Raw genomic sequence first — 27779 nt, 5'->3', positions numbered from 1 at the left:
TAAAAAAATAAAACAAAATGGTAGATTGGCAGACAGAAAACACTCAACACTGTAGAGCAAGTAAGTAAGTAGTACTACATGTGTCCATTTTCAAAGGAATACATTCCACCCGCTGGGCTTATTACGATTTTCAATTAGCAAAATTACTTAGAATAAAAACAAACGTACATACATACATACGTACGTACACACATTCTCGCTTTTGCAGAGGAAATACCAACAAAAATAATGAACAAAAACTGCAGCGCAGAAAATTTATGGAAAGTGTTTTAACCCTAAATGGTTTAAAGCAGTGGTTGGCTAAGAGGGGGGCTTTTTGCAACAAAACAGAAACATTTTAATTTAAACTGTAGTCTAGACTATATATATATATATATATATATATATATATATATATATATATATATATATATATAGACTAAACTACGGTCAAAACTAAAGACTAAACTATTGTCTAGATTATAGACTAAGCTATGGTCTAGAATATAGACTAAACTATAGTCTATACTGTAGACTAAACTATAGTCTATACTGTAGACTAAACTAAAGTCCAGAATAGAATAGATTGTATATTAAACTATAGACTAAACTATAGTCTATACTATAGACTAAACTGTAGTCTAGACTATAGACTAAACTATGGTCTATACTATAGACTAAAGTATAGTCTAGACTATAGACTAAACTGTAGTCTAGACTATAGACTAAACTATAGTCTAGACTATAGACTAAACTATAGTTTAGTATAAGACTAAACTAAAGTCTAGACTAAACTATAGTTTAAACTATTGACTAAACTATAGTCCAGACTATAGACTGAACTATAGCCTAGACTATAGACTGAACTATAGTGTAGACTAAATTATAGCCTAGACTATAGACTAAACTATAGACTAAACTATAGTCTAGACTATAGACTAAACTATTGCCTAGACTATAGACTATATTTAGACTAAACTATAGTCTAGACTATGTTCTAGACTATAGGCTAAACTATAGTTTAGACTGTAGACCAAACTATAGTTTATACTGGAGACTAAACTATAGTCTAGACTATATTCTAGACTGTATACTAAACTATGTTCTAGACTATAGACTAAACTATAGTTTAGAGTCTAAACTTTAGACTATAGACTAAACTATAGTCCAGACTATAGACTAAACTATAGCCTATACTATACACTAAACTATAGTCTAGACTATATTCCAGGCTATAGACTAAACTATAGTCTAGACCATAGCCTAAAGTATTGTCTAGCCTAGAGCCTAAAATATTGTCTAGACTATAGACTACACTATAGTCTATACTATAGACTGAACTATAGTCTACACTATAAAGTGAACTATAGTCTATACTCTAGACTAAAATATAGTCTAGACTATAGACTAAGCTATGAACTAGACTATAGACAAAACTATAGTCTAGACAATAGAGTAAACTATAGCCTAGACTATAAATTCAGAGTACACTATAAACTAAACTATAGACTTAACTATAATCTAGACTATAGACTAATCTATAGTCTAGACCGTAGACTAAACAATGGTCTATACTATAGACTAAACTATAGTCTATACTATAGACTGAACTATAGTCTGTACTATAGACTAAACTAGAGTCTTGATTACAGACTAAACTAGAGTCTTGATTACAGACTAAACTAGAGTCTAGACTATAGACTAAACTAGAGTCTAGACTATAGACTAAACTATAGTCTAGACCATGAACTAAACTATAGTCTTGACTAGAGACTAAACTATGGTGTAGACTATAGACTAATCTATAGTCTAGACTAGAGACTAAACTATAGACTAGACTATAGACTAAACTATAATTTAAACTATAGACTAATCTATAGTCTAGACTATAGACTAAACTAAAGAGTAGACTATAAACTGAACAGTAGACTAGACTATAGACTGTTGTCCAGACTATAGACTAAACTATAGTCTAGACTATAGACTAAACTATAGTCTAGACCATAGACTAAACTATAGTCTAGACTAAACTATAGTCAAGATTAAACTGTAGTCTATTCTATAGACTATATACTAAACTATAGCATAGACTATAGGCTAAACTGTAGTCTATACTATAGACTAATCTATAGTCTTTATTATAGACTAAATTATATCCTATAATATAGACTAAACTATAGTCTATACTAAACTGTAGTCTATTCTATAGACTATTTACTAAACTATAGTATAGACTATAGGCTAAACTATAGTCTATACTATAGACTAAACTACAATCTAGACTATAGACTAAGCTATAGTCTAGTGTATAGACTAAACTATAGTCTAGTGTATAGACTAAACTATAGTCTAGACCATAGACTAAACTATAGTCTAGACTATAGACTAAACTATTGTCTAGACTTTAAGCTCAACTATAGGCTAGACTATAGACTAAACTAAAGAGTAGACTATAAACTAAACAATAGACCAAACTATAGTCTAGACTATAGACTAAATTATAGTCTATAATATAGACTGTTGTCCAGACTATAGACTAGGCAATAGCCTTTATTATAGACTAATCGATAGCCTATAATATAGACTAAACTATAGTCTAGACTAAACTATTAAACTGTAGTCTATTCTATAGACTTAACTATTGTCGAGACAATAGACTAAACCATAGTCTAGACTATGGACTAAAGTCCAAACTATAATCCGAATTATAAAGTCAAGACTTTAGTTAAATTTGAAGAAGTTTCAATTTACTGAATTTCAGCAACATACGACCTAATGTTCAACTTTATTTCTCAGCATCTTATTTTTCATGTTTACCATTTGCCAGACACATGTTGCCAGCAACATTTATATATTATTTTTTTCTATAACAAATTTGACATTGAAAACATGTCTCAATTACATTTTATTTTTCAGGAAAATTTTCTATGCAGAATCCTGACATCTAAGTTTGAACAAACGTTTACATTTTTTTAAACAAGTCCAAGACAACATGTTTATAAACACATGTCCAAAAATAACCTAGATTTTGTTCCAGCAATTCAATTGAAATAATTAACCAACAAAATATGTATGTTTTTTTCATTTTTTTTTTACATAAAAACTTTTTATTAAAATATATCATAATATCAATCACTACATAATTTTTTACAACGATTTGGAGATTTTTGTCCATAAAAGCTGTCTATCAGACATCGGGCTTATAGGAAAGAGAGGGGGGGGGATTATACTACTCCGACCCATTGAAACACTTTCAGCTCCCGCTAGGCTTTGGCACGTTGGACCAATGACCAGAAAAACTTGGACAGGAAAAACACGCTATAAATACTCAATATTATGACGGACTCTTCTAAACCATTGGCGCCAGAAGCTGCAGTTGTGGCATCACCTTCTACCATTTTTATTATTTATAGATTTGTTGCTTGAAAAGATGTTAAACCGTTTTTTATTTGAAATGAAAAGTTTTTTTTTTCAATAAAAAAAAAATATAATAAAACACAACCGAGCGCCGTTTATAAATTGCTACGAATAAAAATATATTCAAAGTGAATGAAAATATTTGAAAGCAAATAATTGAAAGCCAACTAGATTTGATAAAAAAAATATAAATAAATTGTTTTTTTTTCAGGAGTAGTTTGAGAGAAACAAAAATTAAACCTTTAAAGGCGCAAAGCTTTATATAAAGAACTTCTACGGATACATCCCTTTTCTGTTTGCCTTCTACATGACAACATGAAACCCCATTAGAAGAAAGCGTAACATTTAAGAGACATTTTCAAGACCCTAAAAACAAGCAAATTTTTTTCAAGTTTTTCATACAAGTACAAGCGTTGGAAAAGCTTTAAAGTTTGGTTGCAGTTAAAAAAAAAAGCATTTACTTAGTAACTAGTTTTTAGCCAACATTTGTTTTTACTTAAAGTTAAAGACAAAAATCTTTTAGGACACAAAGCTTTTGTTTCAGTTAAGCTGTTCAATATAATTATATTTTACCTTATACCGGTTATTTACGTTCATAAGAGCTTTAAATGCTACTTAAGCTTTAAAGCTCCAGGCAAAAGCATTCTCTAAACATGACAATTTAAGGTTTTTTCGATGATAAACTTAAGCTTAGTTAACTTAATTTTAGCTTTAAATGAAATATATCGTTACAATTGTTATGATCAGTTAGATTTAAACCATAAAAAGCTCTAAGACAGGTTTCCAAAACTTAATAAAAAGTTTTTTCCTGAGAACTTAGAGAAATGATGTTGGTTTTGGTTTGAAAGAAGGTTTCAATAAAGCTTTAGAAAAAACTTTTAAAGGAGCTTTCAATCAAAACTTTTGAAAACTATTTAAACAATGCTGTTAATGAAGTTTTTGATAAAAGCTTTCTATAAAGCTTTTCAAATAGCCTTTTGAATAAAGCTTCCAATTAGAAAGCTTTTGAACAAAGCTTACAATAAAAATTTTCATCAAAGCTTTAAATAAAACTTTTGAACAAAGTTTTTAATAAAGCTTTTGAACAAAGTTTTTAATAAAGCTTTTGAACAAAGCTTTTAATAAAGATTTTAAACAAAGCTTTTGAATAAACTTTTGAACAAAGCTTTCAATAAAGCTTTTGAATAAACTTTGGAACTAAGCTTTTCATAAAGATTTTGAACAAAGCTTTCAATAAAGCTCTTTGACAAATCTTTGAATAAAACTTTTGGATAAATTTTTCAATAAGCGTTTAAAAAAGTTTTCAATAAAGCTTTAGAACAAAGCTACCAATAAAGTTTCTCAACAAAGCTTTCAATATGGCTTTTGTAAAAGCTTTTTAAAAAATTATAAAACAAAGTCTTTCGGGAGTTATGAAACTGATTCTCAAAAAGCTCTATTATTTCTATTGTTTTATAATCTTTAGTCGAGATTTAAATCTTTTTTGACAAAAGAATCTTCTGTAGAGCTTTTCAAGCTTTTATAGCAAAAAAAACCCCTTTCAAAGCATTTGGTATAAAAGTAGCAGTTTTGGTTAAAAAAGACTTCCAGGATCTTTAAACACAAAAGAAGCTTTTGTTATAAAAACGCTTTAAAGAGCTTTGGGACAGAGCTCTGGAAAAAGGGGCTTTTAAAAGTTTTAATCACAAAAACGCTTTAAAGAATTTTTGTGTTTGTAGGAGTATTTTTTTTTTTAGAAAAGCTTTTACGAGCTTTTGCATCACAAAAGCTTTTGAGAGCTTTTATACCCAAAAGCGTTTAAATCGTTTATACCAAGATAATTTCGAGAGCTTTTGATGCAGAAAAGCTTTCCAGAGCTTTTGATGCAAAAGAACTTTTAAGAGCTTTTGATGCAGAAAAGCTTTTAAGAGCTTTTGATGCAAAAAAGCTTTCAAGAGCTATTGATGCAAAAAAAGCTTTCAAGAGCTTTTGATGCAAAAGAGCTTTTAAGAACTTCTGATACAAAAAGCTTTTGATACAAAAAAGCTTTTAAGAACTTTTGATGCAAAAAAGCTTTCAAGAGCTTTTGATGTAAAAAAAGCTTTCAAGAGCTTTTGTTGCAAAAAAGCTTTCAAGAGCTTTTATTGCAAAAAAGCTTTCTAGAGCTTTTATAGCAAAAAAGCTTTCAAAAGCTTTCATACCAAAAATTTTTTCCTGTAACGTTTTTCACATACAAACGTAACGATATATTCCAACTAGACATAATTTTGCTTACAACTAGAATTACATACAACATGCATTATTATCTCTTATAAATTTAAGACATACATAATTTTGGAAGCCAAACTACTAACCTTAATGCTATCATAACAAGCGGTGACTTTGCCATTTTGAACTTCAACATTTGCTGGCGGATGGGCAAATTTACATTCAGTATCTTGGCGGGAGCATTTATTTCTTTGAAATTCCCGACATACTTCTAGCTGGAGCCAACGTGAATCTTTGCCATTTAAAAGGCTGGTCATATTAACCATAGCAGCCATTTTTTTATATTATATTGATTATATAATTATTATTAATATTTGTTAAATTAATTAATTTTACACTAGCGTATTTGATTTTGATGATTAAAAACAAATAATAGATATTTTGTAAACTTTTTTTTTTCAAAAAAAAAAAAAAAAATTAATTATAGAAAATTATTATTACACCAAAAAAAAATTAAAGCTGCCAACTGACAGAGGCCGTAGGGCGGAGCGGGATCAACAAAAATATATTATAATGCAAAACAATTTTTATTTAATACACACACACAAACACGCACTCGCTGTCAGCTTAAGGGGGATGTTGATGATGGTGGTGGTGGTGGAGGGAAGGGGATTTGATTTTGATATTTTAAAGATGTTTATATTTTTTTTTCTTGATTTTCGGTTGCTTTAAATGAATTGATTTCTTTAGAAATTTTTGTTTTTATTTGTAAATATTTCAGTTGCCAAATTAGTTATTATGACAAGTTTCAAAATTTGTTGTTGTTTTTTTTTCTCTCTCAATGACGTTTCTTTACTTGCAGGGTTGCAGGCAATAGTAGTAGATTTTCAAAACCATTAGCTTCTAGAGTTTTCAAATTAAAATTGATTTTTTTCGTTCTCTTTTATTTTATAGCGAAATTCCAAAATGACTAGAATTTTTGTGTGATGAAAAGTATTAGGCGGATAACTTTTTCTTTTTAACGGTTTGTATGCTTTTTATTTAAGAAGGATTTCGGATTGTAATGATTGTGGGATTTTACCGAGTAGCGAGGTTTATAGTTGTAGAAGGAAGCGGTTTACAACTTAAAATTTATTTTAAAGGGAAATTTCTATTTAGCATTTCAAGCAGCAGCTTTTTTTTAAAAATATTCTTTTAATTTTTGTTGTTTTTTTAATTAAAAACTTATAGAAAAAGCAGCAGGTTGTATTTTCAAAAAACTAATTTATTTCTTCACTTTTTTTGTAATTTTTTTTTTTTTCAATATTTATTTAAGGAATTTTCTCAGCGGTTGGTTTTGTAGCTTTTAAGTTAAACAAATTTAAAAATTACAGGCATTGTTGTTGTGGTACAGAGAGGGGGGCTTTTTGTTGTTGTTGTAAGTAAGATCTGTAAAGAGAAATAAAGATATATAGAAACAATTAATAATAAAAACTTTTAATATTTAAAATATTTATACAACAAAAATGAAATTTATTATAAATTTGAGTCTTTGGTTCAGAAAATAATTTTTAAATTTTGTAGCATACTTTAGGGATCAAAATAAGTAGTATGCTTTTAGGCTTGTCCTATTTTTTAATACAAAAGGATTCTGAAGAAATTGTGTTAATAATTCCATTTATTTAAACAATCTTTATCCAACTTTTTTTTCATAAAACTAAGCTACCACATCTGTCCCCATTTTCCCCTTTTCAGCTTTGAATATGCCACATTAAAACTTCCCAAAATGCCAACAATATTTTTATATAATTTAATAACATTATTACTATACTACACCAACAAATCTAAAATGTAAATTGTGATCTAATTCTTAAAAAAAACATGAAATATTTTATTAATTAATTGAGTACAAATGAATTTTGAGAATTTTTAGCAAAATATTAGCAACAACAATAACTAAGCAAATAATCTAATTTTTACAAGAAATAAAGCTAGCAGAGAGTAAATAAAAATAATAAAAACATTTAACGATCAAATGAGTTTATGAGTTCTTTAAGAAAAACAAAACAAAAAAAAATAAAAAAAAACATTAAAATTTTGTTGTTTTTAATGTACAATAATAATAATAATAATTTTTATTTGTTGAAGGGGCATTAAATTTAGTTTATTCAGTTACAATTTGCCTTGGCTAATTTGTGACGTAATTAGAAAATTAAATGTTTTTTTCTAAAAGCTAAAAATAGTTTTGCAAGAAATTTTATATTAAAATAATTAATGCAAAAAATTGTCAATAAATTTATGTAAAACAGAACTAGAACAGAACTAGAACAGAACTAGAACAGAACTAGAACAGAACTAGAACATAACTAGAACATAACTAGAACAGAACTAGAACAGAACTAGAACAGAACTAGAACAGAACTAGAACAGAACTAGAACATAACTAGAACAGAACTAGAACAGAACTAGAACAGAACTAGAACAGATCTAGAACAGAACTAGAACAGAACTAGAACAGAACTAGAACAGAACTAGACAGAACTAGAACGAACTAGAACAGAACTAGAACAGAACTAGAACAGAACTAGAACAGAACTAGAACAGAACTAGAACAGAACTAGAACAGAACTAGAACAGAACTAGAACAGAACTAGAACAGAACTAGAACAGAACTAGAACAGAACTAGAACAGAACTAGAACAGAACTAGAACAGAACTAGAACAGAACTAGAACAGAACTAGAACAGAACTAGAACAGAACTAGAACAGAACTAGAACAGAACTAGAACAGAACTAGAACAGAACTAGAACAGAACTAGAACAGAACTAGAACAGAACTAGAACAGAACTAGAACAGAACTAGAACAGAACTAGAACAGAACTAGAACAGAACTAGAACAGAACTAGAACAGAACTAGAACAGAACTAGAACAGAACTAGAACTGAACTAGAACTGAACTTGAACTGAACTAGAACTGAACTAGTACTGAACTAGTACTGAACTAGAACTAGAACAGAACTAGAACAGAACTAGAACAGAACTAGAACAGAACTAGAACAGAACTAGAAAGAACTAGAACAGAACTAGAACAGAACTAGAACAGAACTAGAACAGAACTAGAAACAGAACTAGAACAGAACTAGAACAGAACTAGAACAGAACTAGAACAGAACTAGAACAGGACTAGAACAGAACAAGAACAGAACTAGAACAGAACTAGAACAGAACTAGAACAGAACTAGAACAGAACTAGAACAGAACTAGAACAGAACTAGAACAGAACTAGAACAGAACTAGAACAGAACTAGAACAGAACTAGAACAGAACTAGAACAGAACTAGAACAGAACTAGAACAGAACTAGAACAGAACTAGAACAGAACTAGAACAGAACTAGAACAGAACTAGAACAGAACTAGAACAGAACTAGAACAGAACTAAACAGAACTAGAACAGAACTAGAACAGAACTAGAACAGAACTAGAACAGAACTAGAACAGAACTAGAACAGAACTAGAACAGAACTAGAACAGAACTAGAACAGAACTAGAACAGAACTAGAACAGAACTAGAACAGAACTAGAACAGAACTAGAACAGAACTAGAACAGAACTAGAACAGAACTAGAACAGAACTAGAACAGAACTAGAACAGAACTAGAACATGAACTAGAACAGAACTAGAACAGAACTAGAACAGAACTAGAACAGAACTAGAACAGAACTAGAACAGAACTAGAACAGAACTAGAACAGAACTAGAACAGAACTAGAACAGAACAGAATTAGAACAGAACTAGAACAGAACTAGAAACAGAACTAGAACAGAACTAGAACAGAACTAGAACAGAACTAGAACAGAACTAGAACAGAACTAGAACAGAACTAGAACAGAACTAGAACCAGAACTAGAACAGAACTAGACAGAACTAGAACAGAACTAGAACAGAACTAGAACAGAACTAGAACAGAACTAGAACAGAACTAGAACAGAACTAGAACAGAACTAGAACAGAACTAGAACAGAACTAGAACAGAACTAGAACAGAACTAGAACAGAACTAGAACAGAACTAGAACAGAACTAGAACAGAACTAGAACAGAACTAGAACAGAACTAGAACAGAACTAGAACAGAACTAGAACAGAACTAGAACAGAACTAGAACAGAACTAGAATAGAACTAGAACTGAACAAGAGCTAAACTAAAGCTGAACTGAGCTACAACTGAACTAGAACTGAATTAGAACTAAACTAGAACTGAATTAGAACTAAACTTGAATTGTGCTAGAACTAAACTAGATTTGATTTATAAAAGGGATATATTGCTCATTAGTAGGAAACCGATCTTAAACACTTTAGCATAAGATGACTGACTATATTTGCTAAAGAGAAGAAGTTATTTGTCATACAACAAATATTGATTAAATTTTACATTGTTCGTTGGGTTATCAATGTCACACAAGTAGATCTCGGTGTATAAAGAAGTGTATTTAAGCGCGTGTGTATGTTTGCTATATAGCTTTAAGGTATTTTTTTTTTTTTTTTTTAATTTTTGTGTTTTTGTTTTAACTTTAGATTAAAGCAATTTTGTATATATTTTTTTGTTTTGGGCAGTTAACGATTAAAGAAGACCTTGTAAACCGGTTTCATTAAATAATTTTATAACAAAGTATTTGATATGATGTATCCATCTTGAGTTTTTTTTTTGTCTTAAAGTTCCTCAAATTATTATGGTTGATAATTTTTTTGGTTTAAATCGATTGTCATAAAATTTATAATATTTGTTATATAAGATTTTGGGTTTAAAATTAAAATTTCAAATAATAATTTCTTTTTGTTTTTAGGTCTCGTTTATGAATTTTTTAGTTTTTTTCGTTTTTATGACTTTATGCGCTGTTTTTCTTAATTTTTGTTGTTTTGATATTTTCAAAACATGTGCAGACTAAAAATAATTTTCGTTAAGAAAAATATAAAAATTTTTATACATATGTTGGTCTGTATATATAATTTTTTTTTTTTTTTTTTTGAAAAACCAAATGCTAAATTTATAGATGATGTTTTTGTTAGCCGCCTGCTTGGCTTTGTTGTTTATATTTCGTTGAAGGCATTAGCAAAAACGTAAATTTCTTTTTAATATTTTTATTTTATAATCTTGTATATAAAGAAATTTTGTTTCTTTTTTTTCTGAGATGCTTTTCAAAATGTCTGTTTTGTAATAGAAATAAACATTTGCTAGAAAATTTAATTTCAAAAATTTTCAATTGCTTTTTTGTTAATTAGTAAATTTTGGGAAAAAATTTGTTTTCTAAAAAGCTTGCTGGGTTTTAATTTATTTAAATTTTTAACTAAATTGATTAATATTTTGTAAGAAAAAATGTTAAAGGTCAGCATAACATACAAATTATAAACAAATCATGCCATTTTGAAATTAGCTATGAATCGTTTTATAATGATATACAAATTATAAAAAGGAAGTGGTAATTTTAAAATGAATTAACACATTCGTGAACGAAAGATTAAGAACATTTCACAAAATAACTATAACAAGCTAGTGCTTACTAAATTACTGCTAAGTAATCCAAACGGTAATTAATACAACATTGAAAAATCTAAACCAAACTACAATTTCAATATTCTTCACTTAACAAAACCATTATAATTCTAGTAATTTTTAACCGTTTTAAGTCATTAAGGCCTTATTCTTTGCACAATACTGTAGAATTTCACAATATCATATACATTTACAAACACTTTAAACAAAATTTTAAATTTATTGTTCTTCAAAGTCAAAATTTTTAAAAAAAATAATAATATAAATAACCAAATCAGTGGCCGGCATTTTAAGTCCTTGGGTCACGACTATATACAACTTTTTCAATGCCTTATGATGTTATGTTTTAAGAACTTAAGTTAAACTATAAATTTAAAATTTAAATTTGAACCAACTTTTTTTTCAAAATCTAGACCAAACTATACATCAAAATACAGATAATGTTTATATTTTCCTAGCATCGAAAAATCATCACAACTTTGTCAGTTTTAACACGATTTTAGTTATTAAGCACTCGTTTTATTCTCAAAACTTTCGAATTATAGAATATTTATTCAAATTATAAGCATTTCTAACAAAATTTTTAAACTATGGGCCGACAAATTTGAACATTTTTTTAAAAAATATTCAAATATGAAAAAATCAACAATTACTCTATTTCGAAAAAGTTGCACAACTTGGTCAGTTTTTGTTCGATTTTGAAAATTAATAGCTCATTTTATTCCTATTAAATCAGAATTTATATATATTTCAGTGCAATGTCAAACAAAATGTTTATATAAATGAACTTCAAAACTGAAAATTCTTAAAATAAAACAACTAAAGCAGTGGTCGGCATTACACAACTTTGTTATTTTTGCTTCGATTTCATTAAGTTATAGCTTATTTTATTCCTAATGGATCAGGGTCATATAATTTTTATATATTTTAGGATGGTTTCCAACAATTTTTTTTAAAAAAGTTAACTCAAAGTTGATAATTGTGAAAATAAAAAACTATATCAGTGATCGGCATTACATAACTTTGGCATTTTTCATTCGATTTCGAGAAGTATTGACTTATTTTATTCCTTATGGATCGGGCTTATAGAATTTTCATATATTGTGAGATATTTTTAAACAAAATTTTCTTAAATATTAAACTAAAGTTGAAAATTTTTAAAATAAAAAACTACATCAGTGATCGGCATAACATAACTTTAGAATTTTTCATGCGATCTCGACAAGTAATGACATATTTCATTCCTTATGGATCGGACTTATAGAATTTCCATATATTGTAAGATGCTTTTAAACAAAATTTTCAAAAAAAGTTAACTCAAAATTGAAAACTTTTAAAATAAAAAATAAAGCAGTGATCGGCAATACATAACTTTGGCATTTTTCATGTGATTTCGACAAGCAATGACTTATTTCATTCCTTATGGATCGGGCTTATAGAATTTTGATATATTGTAAGGTGCTTTTAAACAAAATTTTCCAAAAAATTTAACTTAAAGTTGAAAAATGTTAAAATAAAAACTAAAACAGTGGTCGGCATTACATAATTTTAGCATTTTTCATGCGATCTCGACAAGCAATGACTTATTTTATTCCTTATGGATCAGGCTTATAGAATTTTCGTATATTGTAGGGTGATTTTGAACAAAATTTTTTCAAAAATGAACTTTAAAGTTGAAAAATGTTAAAATAAAAACTAAAACAGTGATCGGCATTGCATAATTTTGTTGATTTTTATTCGATCTCAACAAGTAATGACTCATTGTATTCCTAATGAATCAGGGTTTTAGTATTTGTTTCATCAGTATAGTAGTTTCAAACAAAAGTTTTGAGCAAATAAGCTGCAAAAATTAAACATTTTAATACAATTAACTAAATCAGTGATCGGCATTGTATAACTTTGTTATTTGATCGGCGATTTAGTTAAATAATGTCTCATTTTATGCCTTATGAATCAGAGTTATAGAATTTGTATATAATAAAGGATGATTCTGAACAAAAGTTTCGAAAAAATTTAACTTAAAGTTGAAAAATGTTAAAATATAGAACTAAAACAGTGGTCGGCATTGCACAACTCTAGTAGTTTTGATTCGATTTGGATAATTAATGTCTCATTTTATTCTTAACAAATCTGTTTTATAGAATTTTTATATAGTGAGGGGTCATTTTGAATAAAATTTTAAGAAAAATTAACTCCAAAGTTGAAAAATATTAAAACATTTAACTAAATCAGGGGTCGGCATTGCTCTATTCTAGTACTTTCCATCCGATTTCGTTAAATAATGAGTCATTTTATTCCTTAGAAATCCTTATTATAGTAGTTGCATGTATTGTATGGTGGTTTTATAGACAATTTTCCCAAAAATTTACTCCAAAGTTCAAAAAATGTTAAAACAATAAACTAAAACAGTGCTGGGCGTTTATAGACTTGTGGGAACAAATGTTTTTGTCTACGTGAGAGGAAATCTTTGCAAATGATAATGAGGAGCTTCCTTTTTAGTTATACGACTCAAAAATTTCAAAAATTGTTGAAACACTAAGTCGGTTAGTTAAAAAGAACTCTAAATGTTAATAAAGCTACGTTCACACTTATCAAATATTTGATGAAAAGCAAGAGGTTATCACTAATTTTTGCAGATATGATTTTTGATAGATGTGGTCGTACCTTAACCCTTGTATTTAGAGAAATACTAACTAAACTTTTGAATGATTTTTTTACCGCTTTTTTCAGTTGTTTTTATCAGTTCGTCTGATGCGTTTTGTTGTCAAAAACTTTTCTTTTTGTCAGTGATGGCAATTTGTTTTAATTCATTTACATGAATAGACCTACAATAAACATTATAAAAAAAGCAACAAATTAGTTATCTAATCATAACGATTGATAAGTTTTTTTTCAACTTTTATTATTGTTATTTTTCATTTCTATAGATATTAAATATTTCTTTTGTTTGCAAGAGTTCGACATAACTTTTTATGTGAGCGGTGGTAGAGGAGGGGGGGGGGGGAGAGGGGTGTAGGTAATTAAGTGAAATTTTTAGTTTTTTTGGGTTAAAGAGTTTTTTTTTAGATAATTAAAAGATATTGTTTAATAGTTCAAAAAATTAAAGGCAAAAGAGAAAGATAAAGTAAGAGAGAGAGACAGAGAGAAAATTTATTAAATGGTTAGAACTAGTGCTGTGAGTGGTCCTTAGGGTATAGTAAACGCTACTAGTTAAAACACTTTAAATAAACACAAAAACTAAGAGAGGAAAAGAGAGAGACACACACACTATCATAAAATGAAAGTAATAGATTTAAAACTAGTACCATAATTAGTCCCTTGTGGCTACTGACAGCACTAGCATCTATTGAATTTCTATTACATTTTAGATGTTTTTTTAATATTTAAGGAAATGGTGTACTTTTTTCATAAAATTATGATTTTTTTATATAATTATTTATATACATAAACACATTTGAACCCAACCCCATTTGAAAGGGTGTTCATAATAATAACAACAGTCAAAAAATATGAACAAAAAAACTCTAGACTTTTTGATGAATAATTTTTGTTTATTTTTTTCTGTTTAGTATGTCAGTGTATGTATTTGTTTCCCTTAAAAAAAATCATAATGAAATTAAGTTTTATTTGTTGTAGTATTTTTTGTTTTTTGTGTGTTGTGTTTAAAGATAAGAAAATACTTTTTTTTTCATACAATTCAATTTGAAATAAAATAACAACAAATGCCAAACAATCATATTTGCTAAAGTAAATTAAAAATTTTGAAATGTTTCTAGCAAAGAATTTCAAAATTGACATATTTAAAGATAAAGCTAATTGAGAGAGCTTTAGAGTAATAGCACTAGATTAACCTATAAATTTAAAGAATTAAGGGGAAGCAAATGTAAGAGTATTAATTATATGAAAGGGTTTAATAGTTTTAATTAAAGTTATTGTTAGTTTGACAAATAATGTTAAACGCTTTATTAAATATAAACTAAATAAATCAGCCGTCTTCAATAGTGCAAATTTTGTTACTTTTCTTATGTTAACTTCATAGGAAAAAGTACCATAGCTTTGGCTTTATCTGTTCAATTTGTATTCCTTAAAGTCTATTTTATTCCCCAAAAATCAAGAGTTCAGTTTACAGACCTTTTATATAGCCCCTTCAAACAAAAACCAAAAGCTTTCAAATTTGAAAATTTTAGAAAGCAATCTTTAGTTGATATTTTTATATTTCCTGTTTATAAAAAGTACCATAACTTTGTTAAATTTTAGGCGATTTAATTAATTAGGATCTCATTTTATTTCTAACATTACAGGGTTTCAGATTATTTAGTTATAATATAGACATTTCAAACAAATTTTTTCTATAAAAAGCTATCAAAATTGGAAATTAAAAAATTATACAAATTTTTTTCGTTCTTCGAAAAAGTATCACAACTTGGGTAGTTTTCAAACGATTTCTTTACATCGTCCACAACTCATGCTAAATAAATATTCATTTATAATATGAAAGTTTCATATAAAAAACCAACCAACTCTTTAAGTAACATATTTATAAAAACTATTTTCAGTCAAAATTTAAATATTTCCTTTTTAGAAAAAGTACCACAACTTGGGTAGTTTTTATACGATTTAGTAAACTAAGGCCTCCTTTTAAACCTCACAACTTAGATATCCAAATATGCATTTATATTATGAAGGTTTCATACACACATTTTAAACCAACAGCTCTTAAAGTAACATATTTATAAAAACGATTTTCAGTCAAAATTAAAATATTGCTTGTTTAGGAAAAGTACCACAACTTGGGTATTTTTCATACGATTTAAAAATTTAAGGCCTCATTTTATCCCTCACAACTTATAATATGAAAATATTCATTTATAATATGAAAGTTTCATATAAAAATTTTAAACCAACCGCTCTTAAAGTTATATATTTATGAAAACGATTTTCATTTAAAATTAAAATATTCCTTGTTTAGGAAAAGCACCACAACTTTGGTAGTTTTCATACGATTTAGAAAACTAAGGCATCATATTATTCCCCACAACTCAAGCTATCCGAATATTTATTTAGTTTGTAAGGGTTTGATATAAAAATTTGACAACAATAGCTTTTAAAAATACACATTTAAGGAAATTATTTTCAATTAACAGCGAAATATTCCCTGTTTAGAAAAAGTACCATAACTTGGGTAGTTTTCATACGATTTAGACAACTATGGCCTCACTTTATCCCCCACAACTTAAGGTATCAAAATATTTATTTATAATATAGAGTTTTATACAAAAATTTGAAATCTGAAGCTCTTAAAGTTAGACTACTACATACGTATGAAAACGATTTTCAGTGAAAATTAATATATTCCCTATTTGGAAAAAGTACCATAACTTTGGTACTTTTTATACGATTTAAATAACTAATATCACATTTTATTCCTTACAGTTTAAGCTTTCAGATTATATATTTACCATACAGACATTTCAAATGAAACTTTTCAATTAAGGCACTCAAAGTTAGACAATTTTTTGAATTTTTTTAAATTTAAATTTTTCTTTGCCCAGAAAAAGTACCACAATTTTCAAATTTTAATACGATTTAAATAGGTAAGGCCTTATTTTATCCCTTACAACTTAAGATATCCAAATATGCATTTATAATATGAGGGTTTTATACAAAAATTTAAAATCTGAAGCTCTTAAAGTTACATATTTATAAAAACGATTTTCAGTGTGAATTAAAATAATCCCTATTTAGAAAAAGTACCATAACTTTGGTACTTTTTATACGATTTAACTAACTAATACCTCATTTTATTCTCTATAGTTTAAGCTTTCAGATTATATATTTACAATATAGGCATTTCAAATGAAATTTTTTAGTTATGGCACTCAAAGTTAGAAATTTTTTGAAAAAAAAAAATTAAATTATTTTTTTCTCCGCTCAGAAAAAGTACCACAATATTGACATTTTTGGCTCAATTTAAATAAATAACATCTCATTTTATTCCCAAATGATTAAGATTTCAGAATAGTTATCTTTAAAGAAGGCATTTCAAACAAAATTTTTAAGTTACAAGCTCACAAAAACGAAAATTTTTGAAAAAGTTTAAAGTTCTTTAAATGATCAATTGAAAATTTTTAATATTTTACCATGAATCACACAGGTATTCTTTTGAAAATTGTAAATTTTATCCAAAATTCTTTAGCATCTTTTGTAAAATGAATGAATCATCGATTTCTGCCCTTTTTAATCTTAATTTATTATAAATTTAATTCTTTATAAAATAACTTTCAAGCTTAATTTGTTTTTGATGAATAATATTAAGATTTTTTTCGCCTTTACTACCCAAAAAAAAAAAAAAAAAAAACATACAAAAAATCCCATTAAAAATTTAACACAACAGATGAAAGAAAGAAAAAAAATAACAAAAACTTCCACAACATTTTAAGAAACTTTAAAGCATGACTTCATGATTAGTTAACAAAATCCATCAGACACCAAAAACAACAACAACACTAACAAAATGTAAAAAAAATATATATAAATTAATTTATTATAAAGAAATGTCAAAGATCTTCCAATAACCAGATACATTTTTGTTGTTATTATTAAGCTAAAAATAGTAAAAACAAGAAATTGAAAAAATAGAGCAAAAGAAAGATACATACATAAAGGTTAAAGAGAAGAAGATACACACATAGAGGAACTTAAAAAAAAAAATAATAATAACAAAAAAACAAAACCCACCAAATACGGAGAAGATGATTGATCTTGTAGAAAAAAAAAACAAAAACAACCAGAAAAGACCAGAGTCAACGAAAGCGAACTCTTGAACAAAACACCGCAAAACATAGATACTCTTTTTTTATATGTATAAAAAAGATCATTCAAACACACACACACACACAAATATTAAACCCACCAAAAATAAATAAATAAAAACTTATAAAAAAAAAAGACCACAAAAGAGTTTCGTAAGAATTACTGGAACAACAACTATTTATAAACACACATCTCAAGAAATACGATCAGATCACATTTTAAACAAAAATTAATACAATGCTTTAAATTAGTAATGCTGCGGCTGCTGCTAGTAACAGTCTCAGTAGCAGTGAAGCTGTGTAGCTTGTTTTTTAACTTAACATTTAAGAAATGTGAGAGAGAATAGCTGTTAGAGTTTAACAGAGAGAGAGGGAATAATTATAATTCTTTCTGTGATCAAATTCTGAGCAAGGGATTAAGGGAAACTCGGGTTTTTTGTTTACATATCAGCTTTTTGGGAACATTTTTCCCTAATTTCGAACAGGTATATTCTAGAATCTATGAACTATACGTCTAGTTTGTGGTCTAGTCTATAGTCTAGTCTATAGTCCAGACTATAGTCTAGTCTATACTCCAATCTATAGTCTAGTCCAACGGTTCCCAAAAGGGGGTCCGCGGACCCCTAGTGGTCCGTAGCAAAATCCTAGGGGGTCCGCGAAGACGAACGAAAAAAATCATGAATAAAAAATATTCTCTATATGTTACAAAATATTAAAAATATCTCCAAATTTTTCATAAATACTAAAATACACAATTTTTATTCAATAATCCCAGATTTGTTGGTGACTCTTTGAATTTTATTGTTTCGGTCGTTTATCAGGATGAAGCTAGGCGCTACAAATTTATTGTTTCACTTTTATAAAGTAAAGTATTACGTGATTTGTAATTTTTATAAATATAAATGTTTTTATAGCAGACGGATAATGATTTGCCTTAGAATTAAATACTGATACTAGTATCCCGGAATATGAAGTTAGGTCACATTTCATAATATTTTTTTAAATTGTAAGCAAAAGTGTTAATCTAGTTGATTTTAAATATAAATATTCCATTCCAACGTGATACACAGATTTTAACTTCATTTTGTTGTCCAATATTATTAAATCAACATCAGAAAATTCATAGCGTTTTGCGTAAATAGTCAAAACCACGCAGTAAAATAATTCGTAGGTATTTTAAAATTCAAATTTAAGATCCAAATTCACAGTACATTCGCAAAGAGTTCAAGTCATATTTTATGTGGGTAACGCATTCCGCAACAACATCGAAGAAGTCTAACTTTCACATATTTTCCCGAAAATTTAGCTTACATACTCAGCTCACTCCTATGCAATCGCAAAAAAATTTAGAAACATGACTCTTTAAGCACATGTCGACAATACTTGTTAAAGAAACCTTTTCTCTACCTTGACGAGAAATGAACATGAAAGCTCTCACGATCATAAAATTAAACATCATGTTAGAAGTCATTCTATATTTAAAACCATGAAATTGAAAACATCTCCGAAATACTAAATGTTCTCAATGTACGGGAATATTTTATAGGGTTTATGGACCAGGACTAAGACAATTTTCGAACAATTACACAGTGATACAGCAAAAAAATGCAGGGGTTCTCATATACCAATTCCATTTCGTTATAGTCCATAGAGTAGGAATTTATTTTTAATTTTTCCCGATCACTTCGTTTAGTTCCTTTTTAAGAGCAAAAGTTGTGAAAAAGAGCTATTTCTGAAGTTTTAACTTTAAAAAAATATATGTCTGGTAGTTTGCAACCGATTTTCAAATTGGATATTTTGTTTTAAAGATACAAGTGTTGTCTTTCAACCCAAAAAAATAAATCCAAAATTTATGATTAATGTCTTGGTTACGGCCATTTAAGTAAAAAAACTCACACTTTTTTCACAATTTTTAATTTTCATACTGCTCTACGTTGGCCATGAAGCAATAACTTTAGCTTTTATTACATTTGAAAAAAGCCACATTAAGTTGGGTTTCCAATGATGGTCAATTTATGATAATCGATGAAAAAGGTTATGAGTTGTGCTAAGTTTTATAAAAATATAGCATATTTCTTCCATACAAAAACGTTCATGTTTCTGGTTTTCTTTGTAACAAGTTTAAAAAATGTTTATAAACATTTTTATACAAAAATTAATTTGTATGGAGAAAACCAAAAATTCGAGAAACATTCTATAAGAAAAATTGGCATAAATTATCCAGTTTTTCATAGATTTTTATGAAATAACAAGTTTTAGAAACCTTCCTTTATGTGATTCTTCAGGAAAGTAATAAAAGATGAACTCACTGCCTCATGGTCAAAGTAGAGCATGATGAAAATGAAAATTTTTTAAAAAAGTGTGAGTTTTTTTACTTAAACGACCGTAACTCAGACATTTGACCATAAATTTTGGATTTCTTTTTTTGGATTAAAAGACACTTGTATCATTAAAAAAAAAATCGGATTTGAAAATCGGATGAAAACTACTAAACTTATGATTTTTCAAATTTAAAACTTCAAAAATGGCTCTTTTTCGCATCTTTTGCTCTTAAAAAGTAAGTTAACGAAGTGATAGGGGAAAACTAAAAATATATTCGTACTCTATGGACTATAACGAAATAGAATTGGTATATGAGAACGCCTGCATTTTATTTTTCTTCACTTTTGTATCACAGTGTTATTTATAACAATAAGATATCAAAATATGTATGGGGGTCCGTGAAATTAAATAAATTCCTCAAGGGGTCCGCGAAGTAAAAAATGGTGGGAACCGCTGGTCTAGTCTATGGCAATAGTCTAGCCTATAGTCAAGGCAAAAGTCTAGTCTATAGGTAAGACTATAGTCTAGGCTATGGTCCAGTTTAGTCTACATGTAGTCTAGTATCATGACTATTCCATGGTCTAGTTTAAAGTCAAGTCTATAGACTGGTCTATAGTCTAGTCTACAGTATAGTCTATAGTCTAGTCTACAGTCTAGTCTAAAGTCTAGGCTATAGTCTAGTCTATAGTCTAGTCTATAATCTAGTCTATAGTCTGGTCTATAGTCTAGTCTATAGTCTGGTCTATAGCCTATTCTAGAGTCTATTCTATAGTCTAGTCTAAAGTCTAGTCTATAGTCTAGTCTATAGTCTGGTCTATAGCTTATTCTATAGTCTAGTCTAAAGTGTAGTCTATAGTCTAGTCTATAGTCTAGTCTATAGTCTAGTCTATAGTCTAGTCTATAGTCTAGTCTATAGTCTAGTCTATAGTCTAGTCTAGTCTATAGTCTTAGTCTATAGTCTAGTCTATAGTCTAGTCTAGTCTATAGTCTAGTCTATAGTCAAGTCTATAGTCTAGTCTATAGTCTAGTCTATAGTCTAGTCTATAGTCTAGTCTATAGTCTAGTCTATAGTCTAGTCTATAGTCTAGTCTATAGTCTAGTCTATAGTCTAGTCTATAGTCTAGTCTATAGTCTAGTCTATAGTCTAGTCTATAGTCTAGTCTATAGTCTAGTCTATAGTCTAGTCTATAGACTAGTCTATAGTCTAGTTTATAGTCTAGTCTATAGACTAAATATAGTCTAGTCTATAGTCTAGTCTATAGTCTAGTCTATAGTCTAGTCTATAGTCTAGTCTATAGTCTAGTCTATAGTCTAGTCTATAGTCTAGTCTATAGTCTAGTCTATAGTCTAGTCTATAGTCTAGTCTATAGTCTAGTCTATAGTCTAGTCTATAGTCTAGTCTATAGTCTAGTCTGTAGTCTAGTCTATAGTCTAGTCTAAAGTCTAGTCTATAGTCTAGTCTATAGTCTAGTCTATAGTCTATAGTCTAGTATATAGTCTAGTCTATAGTCTAGTCTATAGTCTAATCTATAGTCTAGTCTATAGTCTAGTTTATAGTTTAGTCTATAGTCAAGTCTATAGTCTAGTCTATAGTCTAGTCTATAGTCTAGTCTATAGTCTAGTCTATAGTCTAGTCTACAGTCTAGTCTATAGCCTAGTCTATAGTCTAGTCTATAGTCTAGTCTATAGTATAGTCTATAGTACAGTCTACAGCCTAGTCTATAGTCTAGTTTATAGTCTAGTCTATAGTCAAGTCTATAGAATAGTCTAGCCTATGGTCTATAGTCTAATCTATAGTCTGGTCCATAGCCTAGTATTTAGTTTAGTCGGTAGTCTAGTTTATAGTCCAGTCTATAGTCTAGTCTATAGTCTAGTCTATAGTCTAGTCTATAGTCTAGTCTATAGTCTAGTCTATAGTCTAGTCTATAGTCTAGTCTATAGTCTAGTCTATAGTCTAGTCTATAGTCTAGTCTATAGTCTCATCTATTGTCTAGTCTATAGTCTAGTCAATAGTCTAGTCTATAGTCAAGTCTATTCTATAGTCTAGTCTATAGTCTACACTGTAGTCTATAGTCTAGTCTTTAGACTGGTATACAGTCTGGTATTTAGTATGGACTATAGTCCAGTCTATAGTCTGGACCATAGTCTAGTATATAGCCTAGTCTATAGTCTGATCTATAGCCTATTTTTAACAATTTTTTAAGTTCTATCAGTCTGTCCCTACTTCATTACCCAATCACTGTTCTTAAACAAGAGTTATGACACATGATGCTTAAACAGCTTTAACAACAACAAATTAACACTTTAAACTTAACAAAAAAACAGTGTTTTTCCTAAGAAAAGGAGGTGGGAGCAGGAGTGCGTGAGTGTAAAAAATATAAGTAAAAGTATATGTAATAAAGCAAAAAGTCTGGCCAAATTCTAACTAGAATTTTAAGTAAAACACTCACAAATACACACTCACTCTTTACTCTTGGGTAACTAATATTAACTTAAATTTTGTTGCAGTTGTTCTGAATTAATTTTCTTAATTTACTTTTTTTTAATTATGTACTTTTATTAATTTGTTTAAAGCAACACTTCTTTTGTTTTTTAAATAATTTCCTAGTTGTTTTTTAAAATTTACTGTTATTTAAACAAACAGTGTTTTCTTGTTTAAAGCTCTCTTTAAAAATGGAGAGTATTGCTTATTGATTTGTTTGCTGTTTGTGTTTTTGTTTGGGTGGAAAAAAAAATGACGTCATAAAATGCCGGTTTTTGTTGTTTTATTATTATTGTTTTTATTTATTATTATTTATTTTAATTGTTACTGTAATTGTTATTTTTTTTTTTTTTTTTGTTGACAAATGTTAGGGAATTAAACAACGTTGTCATTACTTTTTTTGCTTATTTGTTATTATTGTTGTTGTTATTGCTTAAAACACTTACTTATTTTTTATTTATTTAAAATTTTTTTTGTTTATTTTTAAAACTATTAGTAAAATAATTTTTCTGTGTTTTTGTTGTTGTTTTTATATTTATTATTTAAAAGTTTTTACTTAAATTACAAAACTGATATTTTATTTGAAGATTTATATAAACCAAAAATTTTTTATAAAGAAAAACTCTCTCTAAAGTCGACACTTTTTCTATAGAAAAACTCTCTATAAAGCCGACACTTTTTCCATAGAAAAACTCTTTCTAAAGTCGACATTTTTTCTATAGAAAAGCTCTCTCTGAAATCGACAGTTTGTTCTATGGAAAAACTTTCTCTAGTCGATACTTTTTCTATAGAAAAACTCTTTCTAAAGTCGGCACTTTCTTTATAGAAAAACTCTTTCTAAAGTCGACACTTTTTTTTATAGAAAAACTCTCTCTAAAGTCGACACTTTTTCCATAGAAAAACTCTTTCTAAAGTCGACATTTTTTCTATAGAAAAGCTCTCTCTGAAATCGACAGTTTGTTCTATGGAAAAACTTTCTCTAAAGTCGACACTTTTTCTACAGAAAAACTTTCTCTAAAGTCGACACTTTTTCTATAGAAAAAATCTCTCTAAAGTCGACACTTTTTTATGTCGAAACTCTCTCTATCGTCCACACTTTTTCTATAGAAAAACTATCTCTAAAATCGACAGTTTGTTCTATAGAAAATCTCTTTCTAAAGTCGACATTCTATAGAAAAACTCTCCTTAAAGTCAAAACTTTTCTTATATAAAAACTCTCTCTAAAGTCGACACTTTTTCTATATAAAACCTCTCTCTAAAGTCAACATTTTTTTTTATAGAAAAACTCTCTCTTAAGTCCAGACTTTCTTGTAGAAAACACTCTCTAAAGAGGAGACTTTTTCTGTAGAAAAACTCAAAGAAAAACTCTCTCTAAAGTTTAAAATATTTCTATAAAGTAAATCTTTTTCTAAAGACGGCAGTTTTCAGGCAAAGTCTTTAAAGTACAAGGGATTACGAAGCTCTTGGAAAACTTACAGCAACAATTATAGTCTCTATGTATCAGTTAAAGTCAAATTTATTAGATTTTAGAGAATCAGTCCAATCGGTCTATAATTTATTTGAATATAAACAAAACACTAAGACAACCTCTAAATGTCCGTCTGTCTGTATATAAGTTGTTTAAAATAAAATTTCTTTTATACATAGAAGATCTAGGGAATCGAAGGTTATATCAAAATATCAAATCTATTACAGATAATGTTATTATAAAAAATCTTTAAAATCGGCCCATTAATGGGCTGAGTCATAAGCCGGAAACTCCCTACATATGTCCGTCTGTCCGTGTTTAATTTTAAATTAGATTTTCGAAACAAATGGAACTCTTATTGAAACGAATGTTGCCTCAATGCTAAATAGTGTTGTTATAGAAAATCAGCTAAATCGGACAATAATTGTTCAAAATACCAGTTAATAACAACGACTACCTCTAAATGTCCGTCTGTCTGGAAGCAAATTGAAATAAAGTTTCAGAAACTCATGCATAGAGTCCCTGCAAAATGAAATGTACTTCCAAAATATCATATAATCTCCACATATTTTTATTTATAGAAAATCGTATAAATTGGCCAGTCTGTATTATAAACCAGAAATAAGGACTACCTTTTTGTCTGACCGTCTGCCTGTCCGTCTGTCTATCTAGCTATAATGTTGATTTCTGAAGAATTGTTTTGCAATAAATTCTTTATTGTTGTTAATTAAAATGTTTATAGCAAAATTAAAGCATGTATTTACGAAACGCAATATAATTTTGCAAATTAAATGGTACAAATTCTTAACACACACACACACACACACACACACACACACAAAAAGGCCGTAAAAAGTATTTTATAAAAGATTAACTAAAGGTATATAAATCTTTTTTATAACTGGCTAAAGAACGTGTTGCAAAAATTTTATATAAAAAATTATATAAGGGTAAGGTGACAAATTGATAAAAGATTTACTCTCTAATAAAAACTATAGGCAATAGTTTTGGTTTAATTACTTGGAAGCAGTTATTTCACCACTTACAAGTAGTGGAAATGAAGGAACTTAAACTCATAAAATGGTGAAGGGCATTTGAACTTTAAATTAGAAAATTTTTAAAGAACCAATTTGTTTTAAATTAACTAGTTTTATAACTAGTGTAACCACTTTAAATGCTCAAGGTATCACTGTCTACTTCACTAATTACTGGTAGTGAAAATAGTTACTCATGGGAATTTTTTTATTCTTTTTCAAAAAGTTCCAAAACTCATGATTACTAAAAACAATTGAAAAAGATTTCAAAGAAAAAGTTCCAGAACAAGGTGCCAATTTAGAAGATATTTTTTAAATTTTAACACTAAATTTAAAATTTTGATTTTTTTATATAATTTGTTTTTAATTTTTTAAATGGTTTAGTAAATTTGTTATTGTAGGTGTTTAATTATATTTTAATTCCAAAATTATTAATTTGGATTTTTTTATTTTTTTTAAATCTGTGTTTTTAATGTATATTTTCTCACAATTTTTTATACAAAATTCTTAAGTTTAAAATAAAATTTTTTATTATAAAAAAAAACATATTCACTTTCATATAAACTTTTGCATTCTACTTAAGATTTTTGTTGAAATTTTCAAAATTTTTTTATTTAATTTTTTATTTATTTTACAAAATTTATGTGTTTTTCCTTTCTTTTCAGATATTTCTTCAAAATCTTTGTAGGTATTTCTTTATGTTTTTTTTGTTGTTTTTAAAAAAAAATCCAAAAATCATTTCTTTATATAAATTTAACCCATTTTCTGTTGTTGTTTTTTTTCTTTTTGTATAATTTCTTGTTTTGTTTAAATAAAAAAATTTCGTGTTTTATATTTATTTTTTTTTGATTTCCAAACTTTTTTTATGATTTTTTTTTGTTTTACAAAAATAAACAAATCACACTTAAGCACATACACACACAAACACTTAAACATACGTTTACACACCAAAAAGACCAGAGACTCAAATTTATAACAAATACAAATATATTATTTAAACAAATAGTAGAAAAATAAATACCCGTCCGTTAATAAATTTTAATAAAAATTTTAAAATTTGTAAACAAATTTATTATTTTCTTTTTTTTAATAAAATTTTGTTTTATTTTCTTTTTGTGTTAATATTCAGAGAAATTTATTTCTTTTTTATTTTTTTCAATTTTTTTTTTTAATTTAACGTTCCTTTAGCGTTTTCAAGCAAAAAAGTAAAAAGGCTGTGCAGTGCTCAGCGCCTGTTCACAGACTGAATTTGTACATTTACTCTGGGGCTCTCAATTACCAAAAACATTCATTCCTTCTTGTGTTAAGATAACGTCATCTGTAAAGACACAACGCACACAGATACTTTCAAATACAAAAGCAAAACAACAGACTTGAAAATACAAAAAACAAAAACACTCACTTTCAAACCTTACAAAACAAACACACACACTAACCCAACAACAATAGCAAAAGCAATGAGAAGAAATATCTGTAAATTTTATAGAGCACTCTTAAAACTCACGCAACAAACAGACAGCAAAACACTCAAGGCTGCCAGATAGATTTTGGAAATCAACTAACTAACTAACTAACTAACTAACTAACTAACTAACTAACTAACTAACTAACTAACTAACTAACTAACTAACTAACTAACTACTAACTAACTAACTAACTAACTAACTACTAACTACTAACTAACTAACTAACTAACTAACTAACTAACTACTAACTAACTAACTAACTAACTAACTAACTAACTAACTACTAACTAACTACTAACTAACTAACTAACTAACTAACTAACTAACTAACTAACTAACTAACTAACTAACTAACTAACTAACTAACTAACTAACTAACTAACTAACTAACTAACTAACTAACTAACTAACTAACTAACTAACTAACTAACTAACTAACTAACTAACTAACTAACTAACTAACTAACTAACTAACTAACTAACTAACTAACTAACTAACTAACTAACTAACTAACTAACTAACTAACTACTAACTAACTAACTAACTAACTAACTAACTAACTAACTAACTAACTAACTAACTAACTAACTAACTAACTAACTAACTAACTAACTAACTAACTAACTAACTAACTAACTAACTACTAACTAACTAACTAACTAACTAACTAACTAACTAACTAACTAACTAACTAACTAACTAACTAACTAACTAACTAACTAACTAACTAACTACTAACTAACTAACTAACTAACTAACTAACTAACTAACTAACTAACTAACTAACTAACTAACTAACTAACTAACTAACTAACTAACTAACTAACTAACTAACTAACTAACTACTAACTAACTAACTAACTAACTAACTACTAACTAACTAACTAACTAACTAACTAACTAACTAACTAACTAACTAACTAACTAACTAACTAACTAACTAACTAACTAACTAACTAACTAACTAACTAACTAACTAACTACTAACTAACTAACTAACTAACTAACTAACTACTAACTAACTAACTAACTACTAACTAACTAACTACTACTAACTAACTAACTAACTAACTAACTAACT

The 27779-nt window shown here is 27.8% G+C and overlaps 1 protein-coding gene across 14 annotated transcripts in view; it reads right to left on the bottom strand.

Moving 5' to 3' along the window:
• LOC119607745 (GATA zinc finger domain-containing protein 14) overlaps positions 1-26289 on the bottom strand; it is a 158847-nt gene extending 132558 nt beyond the window's left edge. For 4 of the 14 annotated variants that reach the window (XM_037961843.1, XM_037961846.1, XM_037961831.1 and 1 more), the window contains exons 1-3: positions 13778-13932; positions 6955-7011; positions 5730-6031 (exon numbers count right to left, since the gene is read on the bottom strand). In XM_037961843.1, the coding sequence (XP_037817771.1) occupies positions 5730-5918 (189 nt within the window). In that variant the 5' untranslated portion in view covers positions 5919-6031; positions 6955-7011; positions 13778-13932. Of the gene's footprint in view, positions 1-5729; positions 6032-6954; positions 7012-13777; positions 13933-22711; positions 23232-25784; positions 25907-26179; positions 26228-26252 lie in introns of those variants that run through there. The other 10 variants (XM_037961844.1, XM_037961845.1, XM_037961837.1 and 7 more) reach the window with 8 other exon arrangements.
• Between the last annotated feature and the right edge of the window lie 1490 nt (positions 26290-27779).

This window comes from Lucilia sericata, unplaced genomic scaffold, assembly GCF_015586225.1.
Source record: "Lucilia sericata isolate MDLA Ls3-8-SP2 unplaced genomic scaffold, ASM1558622v1 Contig000743F_arrow, whole genome shotgun sequence".
NCBI lineage: Eukaryota > Metazoa > Arthropoda > Insecta > Diptera > Calliphoridae > Lucilia > Lucilia sericata.
The sequence above is the reverse complement of the archived record's forward strand: the minus strand, read 5'-3'. Positions and strand labels throughout refer to the sequence as shown.